This window comes from Panicum virgatum, chromosome 3K (assembly GCF_016808335.1).
Source record: "Panicum virgatum strain AP13 chromosome 3K, P.virgatum_v5, whole genome shotgun sequence".
NCBI classification, from domain to species: Eukaryota; Viridiplantae; Streptophyta; class Magnoliopsida; order Poales; family Poaceae; genus Panicum; species Panicum virgatum.
The window spans coordinates 8,887,859-8,900,003 of NC_053138.1; the positions used below are offsets into that span (position 1 = coordinate 8,887,859).

At 46.6% G+C, this 12,145-nt stretch overlaps 1 protein-coding gene across 1 annotated transcript; it reads right to left on the reverse strand.

Annotated features, from left to right (window-relative positions):
* Positions 1 to 399: 399 nt before the first annotated feature.
* On the reverse strand, positions 400 to 7,100 carry LOC120700565. Its single transcript, XM_039984816.1, has 4 exons — positions 6,936 to 7,100; positions 1,953 to 5,113; positions 1,673 to 1,859; positions 400 to 878 (listed from the first exon to the last, which is right to left on the reverse strand). The coding sequence occupies exons 1-2, from the start codon at positions 7,098 to 7,100 to the stop codon at positions 4,121 to 4,123; spliced, it is 1,158 nt and encodes a 385-aa protein (XP_039840750.1). The 3' UTR covers positions 400 to 878; positions 1,673 to 1,859; positions 1,953 to 4,120.
* Between the last annotated feature and the right edge of the window lie 5,045 nt (positions 7,101 to 12,145).

The window sequence follows — 12,145 nt, forward strand, 5'->3', positions numbered from 1 at the left end:
GACTGGAACTAGCCTTTCTTGTTTCCTTTCCCTGTTGCAGGTGTTCCCCACCTCTAGGTTCGTTCTCCGTTTATTTTCCTTCACCGAATACTATTGAATCAGCAAAAATTAGCCAGCTTATCAGACCAGCTATGCTATAGATTTATACATGTGTGCACCCATACAAGAAAAACAGCATAAATGTTTTTTTCATGAGTTTTAATATTTTACGGCATCACTCAAAAAGGCGGGAGTTATAGGGTTTCCAGTGAGAGTAATGTCGTCTCTTATAAATTCCTTGTGTTCCTAACGAGGCCTTAAATGTTGAAAACTAATTATAAATGTCTTGGATTGCTAGATACTCCCTCTAGACAGATCCTAGAAGAAGAAAAAAAATTGGGTCAATGCAGGGCATAATTGAACTTGCGGATCATGATATCACAGTTCTAAATACCACCATAGTCATGGAAAGGCGAGAGATAAAAGGAAGGGAATATTCAAAATAAAGCGAAGCAACCTGATTATTCGATACCTAACACTACTAAAGCTGGGAATAGTACTTGAGGTACTGTTCCCATTGCAGATCTAAGCTATAGCTTTCCCTTCCAACTTCCAAATGCCACCACACATTCAAAGCCGTGTGCATGCTGCCTGGAGCCAAGGAGGGGCTAAAACAGTCTTGTGGAATTGTGGTTGGCCAGTGAGCTGAAGATCTCAGAGCCAGCAAAAGCATCCAGATGTGGCAAGTTTAGATGATTGATGATGGCATCCAAAGATAAAAAGAGGGCCGTCCTGGGGATCATCTGTGCTGAAATAGAGTAGTACTGTTGGTGAGCCAGGACCACAAACGGTTTTTCACCAGGACCACAAACTGCCTCCTTGGAAGCACCAACTGCCTCCTACTTGCATCAAACAACAATTTATCAGTAGAATTGTTTCTTTATGTTTCCTTGATAGTAACTTGCACAATTCTTCGTGATCCCTGAGGTATTTCAAGAGCTCCCATGTATGTGTATGCATGTTTGTTTTCATGTTTGCTTTCCAAAGTACCGTATCAATAATAGTGATAATTATTTGCAAAGTGGCGAAAATTGCAAGAACAGTGAGTTGGGCTGTTATTAGGTGTAGTGTGATGGGAGGAAGATCAGGATGATCTTCCTCGTGCTTACAGACATGATATATCGATTTATGTGTCCATACTAAATAAAAGCTGATACCATGACAACAAACACGAGCTTAAATTGATTTATCATTAATAAATTGCCTTCTTTCTCTAGCTAAAGAGTGTAGATAATTTTCTAAAATAGTATTTAGTTGTCTGCACAGCAGGCTTTCTAGTAGTTTTATAATTTAGCTTTTTTTTAAGAGGAAGCAAAGCTTATCTGGAGAAGGTAAGGAAAGACATAAGTCAATAATGCATTATTGTCCATAGGCCCTACTCTTTTTGAGACATATCTTCAAGACAAGGACAGCCACTGTCAAGTCTAGAAAATGAGGGCCTAACCGACGCCATATCTATGTTTTGGTCACCTTGATCTTTTAACAATGCGTGTAGCCATATACGTAACATTGTAGCCCCTGGTACAGACGTGCTTGCTTGACATGTACTTTTTGGGTTGGTTATGTTGTATGATGTAAATAGTCCTAGTTACGTTAACAATTCCGGAGAAAAAGGGAGGACCCGACCAATTACCTGGATGTCGCAATTGGGTCCAGCAAATATTTGAAATCTGGTTTCTGATGCTGATCTGAATTTTCTGCTCAGGGTAACATCACGTGGATTGTTACTGAGAAAATCCCCACTTCATATTTTATCAAAAAGCAGCTCTGATGGACAGTGACTTCGAACATGAGACCTTCATTGTCATCTTTTCTCCTTTCTAGCAACAAACACGCACAGCATGAATGCATTGTTTCATTTGTTTGGTATGAAGCTGCACTCGGCTGAGAAATCTGATGAAATACGTGCTCACATTCACATTCCTCTCAGGAGGTCAAATCACAATGGGCCTTCGCATCCCGAAAATTACTCTATATAGAAATTTTCCTTTCATGAGACTGTTGAGCAAATAGACAGCACCAAAAATCAGGATTGAGCAGAAGTCGGGCAGCAGATGAACATACGCATGAAAGTGAAAACCGGAAGCTTATCTGACGCTACTCCACCACCCATGATGGTGAAAAATAAAATCCAGTACCCAAAATAAAACCTGATGAGTGTTCAATCCCCATCACCTGCTCCAGTGCTCTAATCCTAGCTTCAGTGGAACTGTCCATTGTTTACTGGATGAAAATTTCAAAACCGACGTATATAAATGTGACTTATCTATGCAACCAACCAGCCATTCAGCATCTATCATCTCAAATCAACCTCACCTTTTTGCCTTTGGATTGATGCAGCTGAAAAACCCATCTCTTTGTCTGGTTTAACTCATGTCTCATCTGATTGTTGCAATTGAATTGTAAGAAAACTGGCACGTGATAAGGTTTCTGAATGCTCAGAGAAAATAAATAGTATCTTGCCAAATTGTTGTGGAGTCCCTGGAAATTTTTTGGATGAGTTCTGTGCATTAGCAAAGCCCAATGGTTTTTGGAACTTGGAAGAGTCCCCTCTTTCTTTGAGAGTATAGAACTTGAAGTTGGAACTTGAAACATGGCTACTTTTAAGTTGCCACCAAGACTGCGAAAAGCAGGGTCAGGAGCTAAGGCAAACAAAAGCAGAAACCTCTCACTCTCAGATCTCAATGACAATCATCATTCAACCATTTGACAAGAGTAGTTTTATAATGCCAATCTTAAAGTTCCAAGAAAGCCTAGAGATGTGTACATGCCGTAAACTACTGACAAATGGAGTACTACTATTAATAAACCATGATGTCAGAATGGCAATGAGATCAGCACTGTTGTTTATAGTAAGCAAATCATTACTATAAAATAAGTTGTCTTAAGCATTTCTGTAATGTTTTCTTTAAAGGGGTTAATAACTACATCTGGCATAGGTATGACTTGATGGAGACTCATCTAGTTACAGCTTTCACTTTTGGTCTAATCATTGCCGTGTAAGTGTCATAATACTACAGTTTGATCATCTATCAAGAGAATAACAGACGATTAACTCAACAGAAAAGCAAGTTTGAAAATGTTTTCCTTTTTCAGGAACATTTCCAGAAGCATTTTGCATATATACAGTCTAAAACTGGTCGGTCAATCTCATGTTTGGTGGATAACATTTGACAGAACTCTAGAATAGGAAAAAGAGGGGATAAAAGGGAACATAATACCGTAGTGGAAGTGGAACCATCAGATGGATGATTTTGTACTTGAGTAGTACTACAATGGAGGCACACTGTCTCACACAGTGTTTGTTTATAGCATTGAGAAGTCTAGAAGTCTTTCGTGCTAGCTATGCCCAACAAATGATACAATCATTAGTCTAAAGTATATCTTTTCTGTAACTCCATTAGTTTAAGTATCGGGACAGGCATTTTTTTGCCAAAATTAGAAAGAGGATAAACACTTGGATCAAGGAAAGAGGGCATTGCAACAGATAGAAAGAGCAAGAATCTACTCCAGGGATAAATCAACAAGTGGTGATAAAAGAATGGCTAGCACAAAAGATTGTCGGCATATCATGGGTTTTTGTCCTTTCTGAACCATTTATTTATAGCTGTTAGGATAGTGAGATCAGATTCCCTAATGTAGGTGGAGAGATTTGGGCCACCCCAGTTTTATAGTTTGATTCTCATGCAGCAGGTACCATTTGCAGCATTAAACTATGATAGAGCCTTATCTTTACTGATAATTCCCTTCAGTTCTCTAATGGAAAAGGATAGGCAACTTTCGTAAGCATGGGCCTCAATAAATTGGGCCACACTTGTACAATAATGTACTATGCATTACACAGAATTCAGAAACCTATTAATTCTGTTCTCCTTTCGGTTGAAACGTTACCAGCCTACCAGCAGGAATCAAATCTCTACCTCAGATTAGAAAGAACCTATCGACACGAGGTAAGAATAGATAGAACTTCATATAAGGTATTCCCTAACTGTAACAACGGAAGGTACCTGCCTTGCAAAAGTCAAGTTTTCAAGTGTTTTTGCAGTTGATTGGCTTTTTTTTTGATAAAGCGGACCTATATTTAAAGGTTAAGGAGTACATACGAGTACACGTATAGATACACCGTACAAGGATACAGAGAACAGCTGTCCCATACAAAAAGCGAACAGGCCCCTAGAAAGAACTGAAAATCCAAACAAGTCCCTGGACCTGAAGCTTCGTGAGGCCGATTCCACCGACGCCGGAGGCTGACGCCGCCGCCGCCCGCAGACCCGGCCGTCTCCTTCAAACCCAAACCGGAGGGAGCTCCATCGCACGCAGGCTTTAACTTGAGCCGGAGAAGACACCCGAAGCCGGAGCTCGAGATGAGCAAGAGCTGAACGCACCGTCGGCCGGGGCAGCGCCCCAAGCTCCAACCGGCACGGATCTGTGCTCGCCGACGGCAACCAAGACCACCGCAGGGACCTCGAGCTGGATCCGCCCTCCCACCAACCTGCACACCCCAATTGCCTCTGCAACCTTGGATAAAAAGGCCGGAACACACCTCGCCACGCCGACGACGAAGACGAAGAAGCTCAGGCGCTGGACTCCTGTACACGGACCTCACAAAGGAAGCCCAACCTCCACGAGCTCGCCGTCGGTGCCGGAGAGGAGCACCGCCGAGACGGGGACGACCTCGGGATGACCTTATTCTGACGACGCGGCACCGCCGCCACCGCCTCGACGACGACGCCGGAGACCAAACCCTAGACCTAGGAGACCCTAAACTAGGACTACCACCACCAGCCGGCGAGAGGACAGCCGTCTCCGCCACCTCCAGATGCCATAGGGGCCATCGGAGGCAGAGGAGACCACCGCCTCCGCCGGCGGCGACCGCGCCGCTTTTTTCGCCTCCTCTCAACTGTAGCTGGACTCGAGAGTTCGAGAGGAGGAGAGGAGCCTCCCTCAACGCAGTTGATTGGCTTCGACAAAAAAAGGAAGAGAGATGCAATATTAATATAATTAACCGTATTAATGAACTCAAGGGATGCTTAAAAACAGACCTGGCAGTGGTTACTACTTTGCCACCACAGTGCTGATCTTACCCTTGCCAACCAAATCATTGAAGGTACTTGCCCTCCTTTGCTTGTTCTATTGACGCGTCTTCCACAACCACCAAGCAGTGCGACCTAGTGTGAGGCGAATGTCACCCCAGCATGCACGACTTTTAAGTGCTACTATTTCGCGCCCTTGATGAGAGAGACAGTGATTTAGGGCCTGTAAAAAGATGCAACTCAATTAAACCACTGTAATTTTACATGTTTCATGTCTGATTACTATTAATATTGAGCTATGCGCATGCAGTTTGAACTCAATTATACTATTATGATGTTGCTATCTTACTCTCTCAGTGTACTACTTAACTCCAGCTTGGCATACTAAAGTCAGCAGCGAGATCAGGCAAATATTATTGTTATTCAGAATGGTATTGTTTTGGCACCACTTCCGATTAAGAATGGTTAAATAAGAAAAGAAAGGGCTTCAGAATTGAAAGGGAGTGGTCACACTTGCTGCAATCACAAACAAGACATAAAAACTGCGATTATCATTCAATTCAAGCATGGTGTCACAAGGAGCACGGGCGAGCAAAACACTAGTAGTTCCTAAGCAGTGTAGACAGACATCTGAATCTTGGTTCCTGTTGAGATCTTGTATTTGAGGTGCACGGCCATAATGGCACGGAACAATGGTGGCTTATTCTCCCGGACTACTGCATTTGGAGAGAGAGAGAGAGAGAGAGAGAGAGAGAGAGAGAGCAGTAGAGCACAGAACAGTATATACAGCACATTTTATTCCCTGTTTGGAAAAGGGGTTGTAGGAGGTAAATATTCTTAGGATTTAGCGGAAATGTCAACAAGATCCTGAAAATTCCTACAACATCAACCTTACAAACAGGCCCTTATACTGTCACTCCTGCCCAGTGAGGAAATACATCGAACAGGTGCCGTGCAACGCAGGAGCAGAGCCAAAGCCTAAACAAACAATGGACGTGGGAGTAAGTACAGTAAAATCATGACATACCAGCGCCAAGGTTCTCCCGTGGCTGCGCTGAGTGAACCCGTGAAGCAGCTCGATCGGCGTGAATGACGACGCATCGGAGCTGAAGCGCCGACTCACCCTTCCTTGCGGGCCTCCGGCGCTGAAGCTCGATCAGCATGTGAGGACATGTTGGTCTCGACGACAGTCGGTGTGGGCTGAACGCCTGAACCGCTGAAGTGAACCAAGGCTACACGAAGAATGCCTCTGTTTGGATTCGGCGGCGTCACGGAATGAGAAGGGGATTTCCATTTCCCAGGACGCCTGCACGACTGGAATCAGGAGCTGACAACCGTTAGAATGCGGTAACATGGTCGCCGACGCCAATCTCGCCAACATGCCTGCTTGGCTTCTCCGTCGAACCCGGATGAGTTTTGGTTACACTCCTTTCCACTTTGCTTGGTGAGAGTGGATGAAACTGATTGTAATCCTGCATGTTCTGATTAATGAAACTGGTTTGTCTAAAAAAAACTCGCCATTGTAAGAAAGATATTCGATCTGTATCTCGCATGTTGAAATGGTTGTGTGTATTTTGAAACATTCTCTTTGAAATATCTTTGAGACATCACTGCTCTGCTTTAAGGATGCTCAGGAAAAGGGTGGTGTGGTGGCGGTAAATGCCTGCAACTGTGAATGGACCTCCAGCTTCACAAGGCAACAGCAAACAGTGCTTTTGAATTCAATCATTGGGCACATAGGAGGAGGAAACTGTGAGAAGAGACAGTGGACGAGAGCAGCTTGGCGGCCGACTGCGCTTCCTTTCCGACAACTTGTGCTGCGAGTCACGGCGACAGGGAGTTCTGCCAGAGCGGAGCGCGAACCCTGACGAGGCCGCGGCGTACGGCGCCGCCGTCCAGGCCGCCATCCCGAGCGGGGAGGAGGGGAAGGTGCAGGTGCGCGCCGTGACGCCGCTTTCCCTGGGTCTGGACTCTGGAGACCGCCGGCGGCACGGTGACCACCGTTCTGATCCCGAGGAACACCGCCATCCCGGCGACGGCCGGAGGAGCGGGCCGTCACCACCTGCTCCGACAACCAGACTAGGATCCTCATCCTGTCATCCAGGTATACATGTCCATTTGGGTGTGCCGTGCCGGCCCGGCACGGGCACGGCTGGGCACGGCACGGTTCCACCGTGCCCAGGCACGGCACGGCGAGACCTCGTGCCGTGCCGGGCCAGCACGCCGTGCCGGTTTTCCTGCCCAGGCACGGCACGGTTAAGTTTAGACGGGCCATGCCGTGCCCGTGTCCAGGACACACAGGCACGGCACGGTTAAGCTTAGACGGGCCGTGCCGTGCTCGTGTCCAGGACACACAAGAGCTCAATCAACTCCAAATAATGCAATATAAACAGATTTCATATGTTCAAACTCAAGCATTCAACAATTCATGACCAAACTCCAAAATACCAGGCATAATCATTCAATCTACTAAACTAGATCATTCAGGCATTCAAACCATCACAGAACACATCTCAAAATGTAAATGGAGTCTTAGTGCAATGCTGCCTCATTAAAAACCTTCCTAGGTAAAAACTCATACCTCGTGAGAAAACCCTAGGAAGGAAAAGAGTACAGCTAGCTCCTTAGTTCATTGTTCATTGTTCATAGTCCATGTCATAGTTCATTATAGTTACAGATACATGAATAGATATTATATAGCCAGAATGGAAAGAGAGATTGAAGTTCAAGCTCTTTTGCCTCTTGAACTGGATGGTTCAGTTGCTGGCCCTTGTCTTTCTTCCTAGCAGCAGCATCAGGTCCACTGCCTCCTTCTTGCTCCTTTCGCTTGGTACCAGACGATGTTTCTTCCTCATTGTCCAGGTACATAGCTTCAAAGGCTGCTTCAAGGTCCTTTGTTTCCTTCTCTACAGTGTGCTGCTTGTGCAAGTCCGCCAACTCCCAGTCCTTAATGCATGAGAGGACCTCCACCATGTCTGGTGTTAGCCGCCGCCGTCGCTCCTCGAGGACCCTGCTAGCTAAGCTGAAAGTGGATTCTGAAGAAATAGTAGATAGGATAAGTCTGATTATGGCGCTGCCACCAGTTTAGAATGTTGAAATCAGGTCCAAACTTAACCTCAGTGTCACTATCAAGGTAAGAAGAGAGCTAAGATAGACCTGAACTAGCTGATGTACCTGCACCATTACCAGGATTACCTGCAAAAGCTTCCTCATCACCATATATATATATATCATCCCAGTCCTCAGTTCCCATACCAGAAACAGCTGGCAGTGTTGAAGTCCTCAAGCAAGCATCACCAATCTTGGACTCATAAACTTGAAACATCTTAGTTAACTTGCAACGAATAGATGATGGGTATCTAGCATAATCTTGACCATTAAGAACACTTAACTTCTGCAATACTTTATGAAACCCCCTCATCTTAGCTCTAGGATCAAGAATGAAAGCAAATGAATACAGGAGGGGTATCTCCCTCCAGTATTTGAGGAACTTAGTTTTCATAGGAACAACAACAGTTCTTAGCAATTCATGGTTCTCATATGCATTTAGATGCCTAGCAATTTTCAAAATATGATGCAGCATTAAGGGTGATGTAGGGTAATAAACACCAGATAGTGCAACAGTTGAGTCATAGAATAATTGAAGAAAAGACAATAACTTCTCTGCAATAGTCCAGTGATTAGGAGTCAGTAAAAAAGAGCCATCCTCTTTGCGAGGATGATTTGTTTGAATCCACACAGAGAAGGTACTTTGATAAGGAACTAAATGCTTAAGCATAAGATAAGTAGAGTTCCATCTCACATCCATGTCAACTCCAAACTTACGAGGGCGGACACCAACACTCAAGCAATACTGTTTATAAGAAGCAATACGTTGATTGGAAGAATTCAAGAATGTAATAGCAGTCCTAAAATCTTCAAGATATGGTTTCAAACGTTTCAGGCAACTCTTAACAATCAAATTGATGATATGGCAAGCACAGCGCTGATGCAAGAATACAGCAGCTAGATCATCTTCAATCCTAGCAGGTTTAGGCATCAAACTACCAATGTAACCAGAGAATACAGGTTTTAGAACATCTATAGCAATTTTGTTAGATGAAGCATTGCCAAGCACAATAGCAAAGATTTTATCAGTAATACCATAGTCACTTGCAACCATTTCAACACGCTCAGCAATGTTAACACCTGTATGAGCCACTTCTATAGGTTTTAGACCAAGTAACCTCTTTTCTAAACACCAATCAGGGTTAACAAAGTGAGTAACAACAGAGATGTAGTCCTCTTTAGCTTTACCAGACCAAATGTCAGATGTAAGAGCAACAGATGAAACAGAGTTTTTCAGGACATCAGTAAGCTGTTCAACACGGTTATTATAAAGGCCAATCAAGTCTCTAGCAGTAGTTTGCCTAGAGGACTTCACAAACCTAGGGTTATGAGCATTGGTAATGTAGTCCTGAAAAGCATCAGATTCACCAAAGCAAAGAGGCAGGTCTAGCCTAGCAATCAAACGGCAAAGCTCTGTTCTAGCAACAGAAGGAGAGTACTCCCAGTGCACAAAAGAACCATCAGCATTAAACTTAAGCATAGACTGAGTTCTACCGTGTCTATCCTTTTCCTTCTTAGCAGGGCAAAGATCTAGGTGACGGCGCAAGTGCCCAGTACCAGAAGAGGATTTAGCAGACAAGGTATTCTTGCAGTGGTGGCATATGGCAGATACACGAACTTCCTTACCTCCCTGGATCTCAGTCACCTCCTCAAAGTCTAGCCAGACTTTGGAGGATGGTCCCCTCCTCCTGGTGCGGCTACCAGATGCACTCGCCACGGCCGTGCCCGTCGGGCTCGTGGATCCGGTGCGCGTGCCCGTCCCCGTCCCCGTCCCCACGCCGGCGCCATCCACTTCGATGGCAGCATCTGCACTGCTACCCAGGATGAAGCACCGGGCATCCTCGGCCTCGTTCTGCGCCTCAAGCTCCCGCTCCGCCTCGTCGGCAGCATAGTAGTCGTCGTCCATGGCATCATCTTCGATGGACATGGCCGCCTCCTCAGCCGGTGTATCCGGCTCCCTCACGGCCACGCGGCACCGGATCTATGGAAGAAGACCCATAGCCAACGACCTGCAACACAAGAGAAAGAAGAAGAACATAGAGGTTAGGGTTACTGATTTAGGGTTAGGATTCGAGACCTTGTGCGGAAGAGAGGGACGGGCTGACGGCTCACCTGCGCAGCCGAAGCACCAGATCCACCGGCGGCGAGGGAAAACGACGAGCGGAGCTTGGCACAGAACTTGACCAGATCGAGGTTAGGGTTAGGGTTACGGAGGCAGCGAGAGAGGAGGAGAGGGAAGAGGATAGAGCGAGGAGGGAGAGAGAGGGGTAGAGGATCAGAAGGCGTCGATGGCGGCTCGGCGGCGTCCGTCTCCACTCTCCGGCGAATGGCTAGGGTTACGGTGGGTGAGGCGAGGCGAGCGAGGGAGATTGCGGGCGGCTCTGCTGCGGGGGAGGGGATGGCCGAATGGCTAGGGTTACGGGGGGGAGGGGAGGGGTGGGTATATATACCAGGCCGATGCCGGGCCGGCCACATTTACCAGGCCGTGCTCGGGCCGTCACCGTGGGCCGACCTGCCGGCCAAAGCACGGCACGGACCGCGTGCCGGGCCGGTACGGGCACGCCGCCTACCGTGCCGGGCCGTGCTCGGGCCGTGCCTCGCCATGCCGGGCCACGGGCCGCCCAGCGGGCCGGCCCGAAATGGACATGTATACATCCAGGTGTTCGAGGGCGAGGGCGAGGGCAAGGGCGCCAGGGCTAGGGATGGCAACGAGTCAGGTAAGGTGCGGCTAAAGTAAATACCCATCCGTGACAATTGTAACGACTCGGTCCGGGATAACGGCTAAGATCTACTCTACACGTTGATTAAAACACACCTGCTAAATAACTCTCTTGCGCTTTCGTCATCGCTTCGCGTAAAAAGTTCGAACCGTAGTTACTAGCTTCCCAGGAACTGGCTATTTAAACTGGTTCGGCTCCCTCACCGTTTCCAGTGTGGGACTAAAGGTTCTGTGCCGCGGCGCTACAGTAGCCGTGCGCTACAGTAACCCGTGCGGCCCAGTCGTCCCATGGGCCGTGACAATCTCCCCCGTTAGGATTCGACGTCCCCGTCGAACTAGCTTACCCATACGGGACAAAGGAGCAGGATCTCCTCTCTTGGCCACGTCCCATACGTCTAGTGCTAACGATCCCATGTGCCACGTTCGTGGGTTCACTGCCAGCAGCCCATGTGTGTCTGTCCACATGCCGGTGGCATCTGTGTCCCCACGTGCACAACGTGCTCATGTACGCGCACTTCTGCCCGTACGTGGCGTGAAACCGCGAGAGTTTGGCTCTGATACCCCTGTAACAACCCGGCCCGGGATAACAGCTAAGATCTACTCTGTACGTTGAGTAAAACACACTTGCTAAATAACTCTCTTGCGCTTTCGTCCTCGCTTCGCGTAAAAAGTTCGAACCGGAGTTACTAGCTTCCTAGGGACCGGCTATTTAAGCTGGTTCGGCTCCCTCACTGTTTCCAGTGTGGGACTAAAGGTCCTGTGCCGCGGCGCTACAGTAGCCGTGCGCTACAGTAACCCACGCGGCCCAGTCGGCCCGTGGGCCGTGACAACAATACCCGAAACTCTAAGGCATACCTGTACCCACGAAGTCTTGCGGGTAGAATTTTATACCCGTACTCGTACCCACCGGGTACGGGTCGGGTTTCGGATACCCATCAGATATATTGATGATATTATAAATAACATATCATTTGGTCATATAGACTAACACATTTTGAATTTTTTTTTCCGCTCATACAAGCGAATACAAAGCTAAATGGTTCATCTTACACCTTTTTTTTCTTACCTTCAGCATATATTTTGTAGTTGTATGTAAATAAATGCATTCAATTCTAGCTAAGTATAAAATATTTCATCTAAAAAATGCAACAATAATACATAAACTTCACTACGAACAATAAGCAAAATGTCAATGTCACTTTCATATCTTCTAGTTCATACAATCACAAGAAAATAAGATAGCCCT

Bases quoted from the DNA above. Each gene is read 5' to 3' on its own strand.
- LOC120700565 (XM_039984816.1), bottom strand. From the start codon at position 7,100: ATGGCGGTGTTCCTCGGGATCAGAACGGTGGTCACCGTGCCGCCGGCG. The intron at 5,114-6,935 runs GTTCGCGCTCCG...GGGTAAGATCAG, and splicing joins TACGCCGCGGCCTCGTCAGG to CACTGTGGTGGCAAAGTAGT.